The 12,679-nt window shown below is 36.6% G+C and overlaps 1 protein-coding gene across 11 annotated transcripts; it reads left to right on the forward strand.

The window, feature by feature from the left end:
- Positions 1-5,234: 5,234 nt before the first annotated feature.
- LOC148023407 (uncharacterized) lies at positions 5,235-8,753 on the forward strand. 11 transcript variants are annotated; one of them, XM_087696356.1, is made up of 9 exons: positions 5,235-5,713; positions 7,020-7,083; positions 7,215-7,307; positions 7,405-7,494; positions 7,581-7,643; positions 7,729-7,875; positions 8,098-8,175; positions 8,257-8,316; positions 8,556-8,753. In XM_087696356.1, the coding sequence occupies exons 5-9, from the start codon at positions 7,581-7,583 to the stop codon at positions 8,577-8,579; spliced, it is 372 nt and encodes a 123-aa protein (XP_087552482.1). In that variant the 5' UTR covers positions 5,235-5,713; positions 7,020-7,083; positions 7,215-7,307; positions 7,405-7,494; the 3' UTR covers positions 8,580-8,753. The 11 variants fall into 11 exon arrangements, 1 of the variants encoding a protein (XP_087552482.1); XR_015693644.1 differs by lacking the exon at positions 7,020-7,083 and having other exon boundaries at positions 5,238-5,713; positions 7,581-8,006; positions 8,098-8,146; XR_015693642.1 differs by lacking the exon at positions 7,020-7,083 and having other exon boundaries at positions 5,238-5,713; positions 7,581-7,997; positions 8,098-8,146.
- The last annotated feature ends 3,926 nt before the right edge of the window (positions 8,754-12,679 follow it).

Raw genomic sequence — 12,679 nt, forward strand, 5'->3', positions numbered from 1 at the left:
GTGAGAGAGATCAACATACGCAAGGGAGATTGAGAGAGAGAGAGAGAGAGAGAGAGAGAGAGAGAGAGAGGTCACCGCCACCGCCAATCCACCACAAAAATAGAGGGGACAACTGCAAAGAAGAATGAGGGAACCCATGAAGGAGAAGAAGAAGAAGGAGAGAAGCGTGAAAGGATTCTTCTTCAAGCTTTGAGGTAAATGTATTATATCTTCTCTCTTTGTTTTTCTCTTTTATTTACTTCTATTTTTATTTTTGTTGATGAAGAGATGTATAGAGAGAAGAAGGGAGATAAATCAACAAAAGGGAGATTGAGAGAGAGGGAGAGAGAGAGAGAGAGAGAAGCTGCCATTGCCACTACCATTGCCACCACATCCACTAAAAGAGAGGGGACAACTACAAAGGAGAAGCCAACCTCTGTCTCTTCTCCATCTTGCCCTCCTCGAGCTTGCATGGCAGGCACCAACACAAGGAACTTTCAATCGTTCCCCACATAGGCAATTTGGTGAAATATAGGAAATTATCCAATATTTCCTATGTAGACAAGTATGTATTCCCCATCTATAACTAGGAAATTGAATTCCCTACATCTTATAATAGGGAATATAAAGCATTCCCTACATTCCTTTGAAAGTCCCTACATTCCCTACATCTTATAATAGGGAATATAGAGCATTCCCCACATTCCTTTGAAAATCCCTACATAAGGAATTATAAGGATGTGATTCCCTACTTTTATGTAATAGGGAATTAAAGGTACAATGAGGATAAGATAAAGATGATGTTTATCACAATTCTCTATTTCTCAATTCTAGTTAATACTGATGGTTTCGAGAAGGTAAGGACAAAGGTGATGATGACTATCACGGTGGTGATGAGGATAAGAAAAATGAAAACAATGAGGAATATATATTTCAATTGCAATTTGAGGCGGCTCTAGTTGACGAGAGAAAGGAAAGGCTTTTATAAAGATTATTCAACCTTTGTTTTAATTTCATCCACGAGTCCCCCCCTTCACACCCAAAGAGACACATGCGTGGACAAAACACAAGATATTACAATTCCACAATGCTCCATGCCAACCATTATCCCCTCCATTCCCATGCAAGCATTCGAGCTTATTTTCTTATAATCACATTTACAACATATGTCATTTCTAGAAATGCCAAGTGATTAAGAGATTATTGTGCAACCATAGCATGTGCCTCTTGTGCTAGTACTTGAGCTTGTAGAAAGTGAATGTGCCTTTGCTACAACTTATACAATACTAAAATTTCTAGCTTTGGGTATATAGCACCTAGCCAAACTTGTTGGTCCCACACCTAGCCCACATACTCGACTAAGGTGACTAGATCAATCTTATTTTTACTTTACTAATATTTAGTATTTATTTATTTTACTTCTATGTTTAACTTTTATTGAGGCCCCATTCCTAGACCACATGGGTAGCTATGATGGGTATACAAGAAAGGTTTGGTAAACTAAAATTAATCATGAGTATTTAAATATATTATAGTTGTATTTATAACATTAACATTAACTTCTAAGGGTAACAACTTTGTGCACGCTCTCTCTCTCTCTCTCTCTCTCTCTCTTGCTCTCTCTCTCTCTCTCTATATATATATATATACATATATATATATATGTGAGGCTATAATGGAATAATGTCCTAGGTGGTTTGACTTAACATACACGAACAAAGATTTTGTTGTATTATATATCTGTACAACACATATTCCCAAATAAACCTAGGAAAAATGAAGTTTTAAGAGTAACAACTTTGTGCTCTCTCTCTCTCTCTCTATCTCTCTCTCTATGGGGCTATAATGGAATAATGTACTAGGTGGTTTGATTTAACATACATAAGCAAAGATTTTGTTGTATTATATCTATACAACACATATTCCCAAATAAGCCTAGGAAAAATGAAGTCAAAGTGGAAAAATACCCAAAAACTCAACCTTTTTAGTTACTATTAGATTGTTTTTTACACTATTGCAATGAAATGCCTTTTGTGTGTGTGTGTGTGTTTTTGTGTGTGTATGTATACCAATCTTGTAATGTATAACAACCTTCCGTGATGTGTTTTTGAAAGTATCTTCAAATATCATGTGATGTGCTTGAAAGGTGTATACCATGTGAGAGTGAAAAGACTGCAAGGTATGTAATGGCTCCCAAATGCAATAATGCACTGAAATAAAATATGAGTGTTAGCTACCTAAAATTTGTGCATGTATTTCCTAGAGGGCATCAACATCCTATTGAGGAGGTGGCGTGTGAATGATCAGTGGTCTCTTGATAATGACCAACATGGTCCAAGTATAATGCACAAGCATCATATTGTAGTCCATATCATGCCCTACATAATCCAAGGCATAATCATTCCTATAAGTTGGATGACATTGGGATATGGACTAGCCCTGGAGTAGGTGTTTGAAGTATCATACCAACCATATAGAGAATCCTCATCCCAATCTATAGTAGCATAAATGATGGAATAGGAAGAAATATATGTGATGCCTCTATTATCCCTATTGTCTAGAAATATGCTTTCCAAATGTGTCCAAGTATTCTTGATCCACAAAAGTCTCCCAAAAGCAATAGCACGGTGAAATAAATTTTTGAGTGATGGCTACCTAAATTTATTGCATGTATACGTGTAATACATCATCGTCCTCTTTGCAACAGTAATACCATGGGAGAGGTCAATCGTAAACAAAGTTTCATGTAGACTTATGCAAGTTACCTCTTGCTTAAGCGTGATGCACCTCAATTCAATGACACCAAAGGGAATCCCCACATTCTCTCAAAATTCTTGGCATGAGAGAATGTAAAAATGTTAGCTCTTGAGCTTGGAGGGAGCCTAAAGAAATCGGGCCACCGTTCGTGGACTTGGGGCAAATGAAAAGAAACCAAGCCAAATGTGGTTCATGAATTGGACCGAGACTTGTATGCCTCTACGACCATAAACAAGTGAGGGCTCATAGAGGCCGGCGAGAGTGTAAAGAAGTGGGCAAAGCCATGTTACGATCTCTTTGCGTTTAGACCGTCTGAAACTCATAGGTGCCAATGAGGACAAAGAAACTAGAGCTCGTGGATGCTAGCGAGTGATACAAATAAGTGTGCAAAGCCAGGTCCTATCTCCAAAGTTGAGCTACTGTGTTGGTATGGCTGGAATGGCGGAGCAGATGCCAAAGGAAATGCAACTGCCTAAGGGTGAGTGGTTATGTGGTCCATTATAAAATAACACTTACCCTGTGTGGGCACCCTTTCGGATGCCTGGCTATTGGGATATATGGATCGTGATGGTGGATGTGTGTAATGCTTGAAAACCTGGAGCGAGCTAAAAGAATTCGGGCCCATGGATCACTCACTCTTCCTCCATCTTGACCAAGCCACGCACGGAGCCATAAGTGAGGAGTCAAGTGGACTGGATGGAGTAGTGGGGGCCCCCTCACAACACCAAGCCATGCAGTACGTCACGAGCAACCACACCAAAATCTGACGCTAAGGCTACGATAGCATCTCCATTATGTTCTTAGTGAACATGATTGTGCATCAATGATGATGTGGATATGCATTAACATGTATTTTTGTGCATGTGGTAATTTGATGTGTCAATGTATGTTTATGGATTTGGTTACCTTGTGATTTTGAGTTTAGTTTTATACATGAGTGAAGAAGTGCTATGAAAACACACGCTTTCTATGTGTGTGTGTGTGTGTGTGTACTAGGCACTCCATGCCTAGCTCCCGGTGCTTCGCGCCGGGAGAGAGAGAGAGAGGGGGGTGACACGTGGTGATAAGGGGGGTGCACAACAAACTCTAGACCACTTACTATATAGAAAGTTCACACTATAACTAGGAAGAATAGCAACCAAACTAGGAAAAATGCAACAAAATCTAGTCAATTACATAAATTGAGATTTACAACATCATATGCTAGGTAGCCTTAGATCCAAACTCTTATTTGTTGTCATGAGTGGGTTACAGTAATTAATGTTGTCATCCAATTCCTCTACTAAAGATAATAACATGAACCCTCAGATAGGTTGGTGATCATTGGATAAGTGTCTAAGTAATAATTGTGACATAGATTAGATTACCCTATGTAATGCATTTTGTGTCAAGTTGAGTAATCTATAATATAAAGCATCATTAATTGGTGACTTGGAGAGTTATTTTATGAGCAGATAATGATGTACATCAAGGTGTTTATGCTATCATGGAATTAATAAGACTAGCATCCACAAATGCTAATGTAGAGATAGATGTGATTATTGAGGAAGAGTTAAACATGATCTAATGGCAATTAGTTGAATATGTGAGTCTCAAGATCAAGTGGCTAACCTTAATAGAAACGTGGCTAAGCCTTGAACTAATCATTTGGTGCAAGAAGCAAGCATCACCTCAAAGGATTATCATTTTTCCCCCCCAAGCATTTTAATCTATTGTTTTGAAAGGCTCTAAAACTCTATGGGATATCAGCTACAAATGGGGACTCGTAAATGGAGGAGCCTTATATTGCTACTATACAAAACTAGCATGCTTAGGTAATGTTTTGCCTTACTTGTTCAAGCTTTAAAATTTTAACCCAAGTTAGTTGGCATCATAATTAATATTCTACATTTTTCTTTATCTTTACTAATCAGTAATCAAGAATGCATGGCTATGATTTCTCCCCCTTTTCCCATAACAAAATGACAATGGTCTAGCTAGAAAGCATGGCACACACTTTTCTCTTTTGTATTCTCTCTTAAAAATATGTATGTTTCTCTATTTATATTTAGTTTCTTCTAAATTTATTTATAGTTATGTTGATTTTTTTATTGATCACATTGATTTAAAGGACTTCCTTTACTTGTTCAAAATAAATCAATTAGTTATATTGTAGATGACCATCCCCTGTTTTCTCCTCCATCTCCAGAACCTGTGACCTTTGTGCTTGAAGCACGACGCTCTAACCCAACTAAAGGAGTAGATGTCTTGGTGAGGCGCAGTCTGTCGCATTGAGAACAACACTGGTCGGCAGGTGACCTTTTCCAAACACCGCACTCGTGCCTTCAAGAAAGCCTATGAGCAGCCCTCAAATTTGAAGGGCTACCCAACTTTTCATTTAGAAGGTCTTAGAGGACCTCTTCTTTTCTTTTTAAAGAGTTTGGAAGGGCATATAACTATTTTTCTAAAATTCTTACCTTTCTTTTGAAGGGTAATATATATATCACCCTTATCTAGAAGGGCAAAACCCCCTTTGAAGGGTGTTGCAACCTTCAAATTTTAGGCCTGCCTACGAGCTCTCTGTTCTTTGTGAAGCACAGGTGGCGGTCATCATCTTCTCCTCCACCAACAGGATGTATGAGTATGTGACACCACAAGCCCTGATGGCTATGGACGAAGCCCGGATGGTTTCGGCCCAGATGCTTTTGCATTAGACCCTGGTGTTGGCAATCTGGGTCTGCCCTACGGACGCTCGATGGCAGTCATCACTGCTGCTTCTCAAAGCTATGGCGGGCCTTCCAGCTATGGATCTGGTCAAAGTTATGGCACTAGCACATATGCCAATACCGGCCAAGTCCCTCCCCTCAGGCACATGAAGTGGCAGAGAAGGCACATGCTATCACGGTCCTGCCATCTCGATGTGGTGGAAGAAACAACGTTAGCTGCGGACGCACAGATCGCTCAGCTCCTGCAATGGAAGCCTCTCCAGGAAGTCGAGGTTTGTGCAATCTTTCCCTGCCTCATCCTTCTGCATCATCGTCCTTCTGCATCATGGTCCTGCCACTCGATGTGGTGGAAGAAACAGCATTAGTTGCGGAATAGTGTGTATCTCGGTCCTATGTGGTGGAAGAAACAATGTTAGCTACAGAATAGTCTTTGCTCCCAGTCTGCATCGTAAAAATTTCCATCGTTTGGTCACATCAACGTAAATCTTAGCTCTTATAGATTCCATCGAGGGAATCTAACATTTTTAAGCGACTCTGACGAATGAGACGAGCATCTGTGCATCAGGGGCAAAGACCTAATCGAGTCTTTGTGAAATTTTCTCCCGCTTTTGCTTAAGGTAGCTGATATGTCGTAAGGAAATTTGTTGAATTTGTTTTTTTTTTTTAAAGATATAGTTTATGCAACAATTGCACATGGAGATGCTTGCATTTTGCCTCCATAAATGCTATCAAAACACTAAGCTGTACCATCTGCAATAGGAAGAGTTGCTCAGAAACATCTATTATTGTGGTAGATACTGTGTGACCACAATTAGATTTCTCTGCAAACCTGTTTGTCAATGTGAATGCTTTGTGACAATAACACTTAGTTGCTTGATGGGCTCAATGCCAATCAGATCTATGCTAAAACTATTGGAGACTGAAGTCCCACAGTTGGTAAGTTCTTGGTTTGCTTCTGCAAAGCTCATTATTAGCTTTGAGCAAGCAAACCTTGGCAACATTTGACTCTTTATTGTTTGCCTTATAAAGGGATTCTGTAATGCTTGAGTCAGTTTCATAGTATTTTGGTTTTCTTGGCGTACTCATAGGTTACAGCTAAGCCTGTATGAAATGACATTGTCACAGGATTACATGTCATGATGTCAAGTGACCATAGCTGTCAGGTTTTATTTGTTTCAACTGTGAACATGAGAAGGATTAGCTGTATAGTTTATCATCCACTTTCTTTGGCTCCCTTTTCATATACTCTCTTATGCTTGTACTTTACTGCTATAAGGGCAATGACCAGTAACTTTGGTTGTTGAGGTGACCTTAACATATCTAGACCTTGTTTGTCCTTGTCTAGTCTTTAGAACTAAGTATACGTTCCATCTATGTGCGAATTGGTTTTAACACTTGGAAATTGTAAGCTTAGTTTGTTGTCTTTCAGATGCTCTACCTGCTTTTTACTTCCTTCTCTAGAAGGACCCAATTCATGAGTGCTTTGATTTTACCATGATGCTTGTACTTTGATCAAACATGTATACAATAGAACATCTCAACACATTTTTGATGCATTTTTAAACATAAAGCTTACAGTTTTGGCAGAAAATGGATGTTTACATGGTGCAAACTCCCTCAAGCATGTATTTTGGTTATAAAGGTCTCTCTTCTCCTCTTTCTTCCTCCGTTCCTCGTCTCCCTCCTGTTCAACATGCATCACACTATTCAACAATAAGTGTAGGATTGGTTCTTTTTCTCCCATACTCATTTAGGGGTGTCTATTGATGGCAGAGTGAACCATATGTTGCTACTATTGATTCTAATCAACTTGATGTATACATTCCTAGCATGGATGATATTGCAAATGAACAAGGTTTGGAAAAGGTATCTTATAATCTTATATGTTTATCATTTTTGTACTTGATTCCATATATTTTGGAGACATTTGATGTATACACATGATCTTATTTTGTTGATGTAGCCTCTTGAAGAAAGTAGCTCCTTTGAAGTGTTAACTATATATAGTTAATATGAAGGACAACAATACAAGCAAACAGATTTATCATTGTAGGTAATACTTTTAAGCTTATATCTAATAAATTTCTTTGAGAACGTCTCTTATACAGATGCTTATACATTAACTTTCATTTTCCATAGATGAATATGTTCGTGGAGGAAGAAAAGAGCTTTGAAGAATTTCAATGTTATACATCCGATGAGGTTCTTTGCTTTATATTAAATTTAAGATTGACCATATGATTCATGTTCTTAACAGTATCTTATTCTTTACATGTTTAAAATGTAGGATGTTAAAAATGAATATGAGACACTTGATATGGAAAATTGTGCCAGCTTTTCAAAGTTATTGTCACAGGGTTTAGACAAAATAATGTACTCAACTAAACGTCAAGAAACTCTAGAACAAAGTATCCATAGTTCAAGCAATGATAAGGTATGTAACTTTTTTTTCTATATAAATGTTTTTAATGTGATTACTAATTTTAGTTTTGAATATAGGCAAATCCAGATGATGACATTAATGAAACATCTTGAAAAAGTCAAAGAAAGAGGAAGGTATTTGATGTATGTTTGTGAGAGAACAATAGCGTCATAGTTTAGTGAATAACTAAAAATATGATTTATTACATAACTATTTATTTTAAGTGTTGACTAGGCAAGTGAGAAGATGAAGGATCTTTTGCAACAAAGGAGCATGAAACGAGGTACCAATATCAACGAAAAAGAACTAAAGGTGCTAGATGTAAATGTTTATATTTTTGTTTATGTCATACATGAAAAGCATAATCTAATTTTTTTATTTTATTTGAATTAGGAATTTAAAGATCTCCCAAACCAAGGCATTGAGATTAACATTTCAAATAATACTCAAAGGGTAATTTTATTGTTAATTTATATTTTAATTAGATATATATAATTGTAGTCATGTAGTTCAATTTGTAGCTTTGAGATTAACATTTTAAATGATGTTTAAAGGGTAGCTTTATAGTTTATATATATATATATATAAGCCATGTAGTTAAATTTATGGCTTTTCATATTATAATTCATGTCATTTAATTATCTATACATAGTATAATAAGTTACTTATTCTCTTTTTGTTATTCAATGCAGGTTAATATGACAAAGAGAACATAGAAACCATACTTTTAAAGTATCTTGGTGTGTCTACAATTCATGATATGTACTTTTCTTGGCTACTAGGAAATGGCAAAGTTGTATTAAACAAAAATAGCAATGTGCTTAGTCTAGATGATGTGGAAGTTTTAGCATAACTTTTACTTTGAGTTAAGAATTTATTGCTTTTCAACATATTGGAGATTTGAGGGATTACTCAAACACTTATTACTTTGCAACATATTGGAGATTTAAGGGATAAAACAATCACGACACACATGTTGCTTAATTAGTTTTTAGTTCTATGCTCCTTTAAAAGTATTTTCATTTTTCTTTTGGTTGCTAGAAGTAGATGTTGATGTCTTAATTTGTTTAATCTATTTTGATCATTAGATGTATGTTATTGATCCTTACTTAGAAATGATGACATTCTCTATATAATTTTCTAGTTAAAAATTTATTGTGTAATTTTTTGTTTGATATTAGCATGTCTAAAAGTAAGGACAAAGTAGATAAAGTGATAAGGAAAAAAGAGAATTCCCATGGAATTTCCTAGTTGAAAGTATATATAAGTAGGGAATGTAAAAAATAGGAAAAATGAGAGATTTCCTAGTGAGAGTACCTAGGGAATCACCTCTAGAATTTTTTTCCTATGTATGGAATATTTCCTATATAGGAATTATTCCCTACACAGAAAATTTTGTATTTTTCTTACATAGGAATTTCCTATGTAAATTTCTTATGTAGGAAATATTTCTTACATAGGAAAGGTTTTATGTGATTCCCTACTTATTCTCACTAGGAAATGTCCCATTTTTCCTAGTTTTTACTTTTCCCATTTATATGTATTTTCAACTAGGGAATTCCATGGGGAATTCTCTTTTTTTCCTATATGGGGATCGATTGAAAGTTCCTTGTGCAAGCAAGCATGTCCCCGTTTCTCGGCCATGGAGAGGCCTCATGCCAAAGCCTGCCACCTGGAGTACAAGGTGAAGCCTCCTCTAGTGCAGCAACAGGTGCTCCCCATAGAGCACAATGACTACTAGAGAAGAAGAGGAGATGGAAACCAGGCACAAGTGTGAGACAGCCCACCAGTAGGAAGGTAGACTGCTACATCTATGACGATAGAAAGAAGAGCTTACATGATGTACTACGTGTACCTTCTATTACCAAGAATCTATTGTCGATTGGATAGATGGCAGAACGAAATTTGCAAGAATCTAGTGTTGGTTGGATAGATGATTTCAATTGATACACATGGCTGTACATTCGGAAGTACAAGGATGAGGTACTCGATGTCTTTAAGCAAATGGGTTTATAAAGAGAAATGCAAGTCAGATGGTTCGTTGGAAATGTATAAAGCCCGGCTCGTTACAAACGGATATGCACATCAATACAGCCTAGATTATGAGGAGACTTTCAGCTCAGTTGCTAAGATGGAAATGGTGAGAATAGTCATTGCATTAGTGGCTTCTAAGGGCCGAAAATTATGAAAAGTGGATGTCAAAAATGCATTCATGAATGGTGACTTGCTTGAAGAGGTATATATGGAGTAGCATGAGGGTTATGTATACAACCTGAGGTGTATATGGATACTAACTAGCAACCCCGTCTATCATGCTAGATCCAAACACATAGAGATTCATTACGATTTCATCAGAGAAATGATACTTGTAGGACAGATTGATCTCTTCATGTGAAGACACAAGACCAGGTAGCTGATATCTTTACCAAATCACTTGGTAAAGAGAAATTTGTTTGTCTCATGGATCTACTTGGAGTACAGTAACTAATCTGAGCTCAAGAAATGGAGTTTGAGAAGGGGGAGAATAAGTTGGAGTAATCAGAAGATCAATGGGACTTATTCATATCTCAGGGTTCTGACTATAATGAAAGCTTGAAGTGAAGCTCTTCTTCTTGGGCCTAACAAGTGATAAAAAAGCTCCTTAATTAATACTTTTTTGAATTGATTATATCTAGCTTTTGTAATCACAATCTCTTTTTCTTCTCGGGCCTAAGCAAGTGATGAAAAAACTCCTTGTGAAATACATTTTCGAATTAATTATATCTTTCTTTTGCAATCAAAGGATTCAGTTTTTTTTAAATAATCTGATACACAATTTTTAGACATTAGACGTAGCTGACATTGGCAAATGAATTATGCAAGAATATTTAGTGCATATAGCTAGAAGGGTGGCAGGGCTGTGTGCCCTGCCATCTATTTTTTTTCCCCTCTGTAAACGTCGCTATTTGCGTTGTAAATTTACTCTGCAACCGTCGCTATTAGCATCGCTATTTGCGTCGCTATATGCGTCGCTATTTGCGTCGCTATATGCGTCGCTATTTGCATCGCTAATTGGGTTAGCGACGCATATAGCGACGAATCGATCGCGTCGCTAATAGCGACGCGAATAGCGATGACGGGGATAATTTTTTCCATGAATAATTCCATCGCTTTAAACGTTGCTATTGGGTCAATACGTTGTAGTGATAGCAAGTCCTTTTGTATGTATATCAGTGGCTTATTTTTTAAATGACTAATATTCTTTATGGTAGGCATGACTATAGGGGATCAACAATCAAACTAATGGAGTGTTGCTCAAGTCTGGCATATAAAGTCAAACTCAAAGTAGACTACATCTTCAAGCAAGTATGGAAAGTTTTACAATGGAAAGTGCTATATAGTCTTGTACTTTGATCCAAGAGAACAAAGAGAGGAACATTTTGTATTTTCTTAGTTGAGAGACAAAATCAGTGTGATAATCAAACATGTTTTGTATGGTGTAGTGGTGTGTATATGTTATTATCCTCTTTTTTCACAATTGCAAGCCTATGTATTGCACGATGCCCTTTTTTCAACAATGCTTGTATTTTCAGTTCAAGTAATGCCTTTTCTTAGAATATAGTGCTTCTAGATTGTCATGTTACTATAATTATGTAATTTTCACTATAATTGTGGTGGAAAATTAAAAGTTTCAATTAAAAAAACAAGCTTGAACAAATTGAAGGTCCGCCATGCTATCAACCAACCATCATAGCTGTATTTTTTCTGTCCAGACAGCCACACAATTGGGTGACATCATTTTTGAATCATGGATGGACTCTACTCTTGTTGTGTTTAGGATTTATCTTGGGTACAACACATTCTCAAAGATGCTTCAAAAGCTTAACCCCCCCCAATCCTTGACATGAGAAGACTAAGGGCCATATCATTCTTATTTCTCTATATACACAACAAGGAACTTTTAATCATTCTCTACATAGGGAAAAAAATAGGAAATTCCCTATCGATTCCCTAGTTAAGAATACACATAAGTAGGGAAATTAAATGATAGGGAAAATGGAACATTTCCTAGTTAAAGAAAATTTCTACATAGAGAAAGTTCAATATGTAGGAAAATTCCTACATAGGGAAATTTCCCTATGTAGGAAATTTCCTATGTAATTTTCTAGGGAAACTCCTACATATGAAAATTTTCCTATATAGGAAATTTCGTGTGTGAGTCCCTAGTTTCTCTAACTAGGAAATGTTCCATTTTCCCTATCATTTACTTTCCCTACTTATGTGTATTTTTAACTAAAGAATTGGTAGGGAATGCCATTTTTTTTCCTGGGTAGGGAATGATTAAAAGTTCCTTGTGTTGAGCCCTCCCCTGTGTAGGGAATGATTAAAAGATCCTTGTGTTGAGCCCTACCCTGAGTCTACAAACACTATATCTAATTATCTACTTGGATCGAATATAAATACAATTCCAATCTCATCATATTGACTGGTAATGGATACTTCTTGAGAAACTCCATAGAATATATAGATTATATCACCATCATCCATGTAAAGTACTTTTCTAGGCCCAAAGAAAGTATCGTAGAACTATGTAAATCATATGCATATGAAGAATGCAAGTTGCCCTTCCAATAATTATGCTTCACAAATAACAAGCCTACATAAACTAAATCATAATCTTGCTAACTCTAATACTTGTCTCCAACCTCCCTTGCATCCTTGTTATAACTTGCCAACCTTACATGAACTTACATGCATCCAAGGAAGAAAGCCAATAAGTTCTCAATGTAATTTTGTATTGCAATAGGCATGTATAAACCAATGAGCACTACTTCTT

The sequence above is a fragment of the Lygodium microphyllum genome, chromosome 16 (assembly GCF_053477565.2).
Source record: "Lygodium microphyllum isolate KBCC chromosome 16, Lygodium_microphyllum_v1.1.10, whole genome shotgun sequence".
Classification (NCBI taxonomy): domain Eukaryota; kingdom Viridiplantae; phylum Streptophyta; class Polypodiopsida; order Schizaeales; family Lygodiaceae; genus Lygodium; species Lygodium microphyllum.

Coding starts and splice junctions, on each gene's coding strand:
- LOC148023407 (XM_087696356.1), top strand. CDS start 7,581: ATGAATATGTTCGTGGAGGAAGAAAAGAGCTTTGAAGAATTTCAATGT. Junction 7,876..8,097: donor ATAGTTCAAGCAATGATAAG/GTATGTAACTTT, acceptor AGTGTTGACTAG/GCAAGTGAGAAGATGAAGGA. Junction 8,176..8,256: donor TCAACGAAAAAGAACTAAAG/GTGCTAGATGTA, acceptor TATTTGAATTAG/GAATTTAAAGATCTCCCAAA.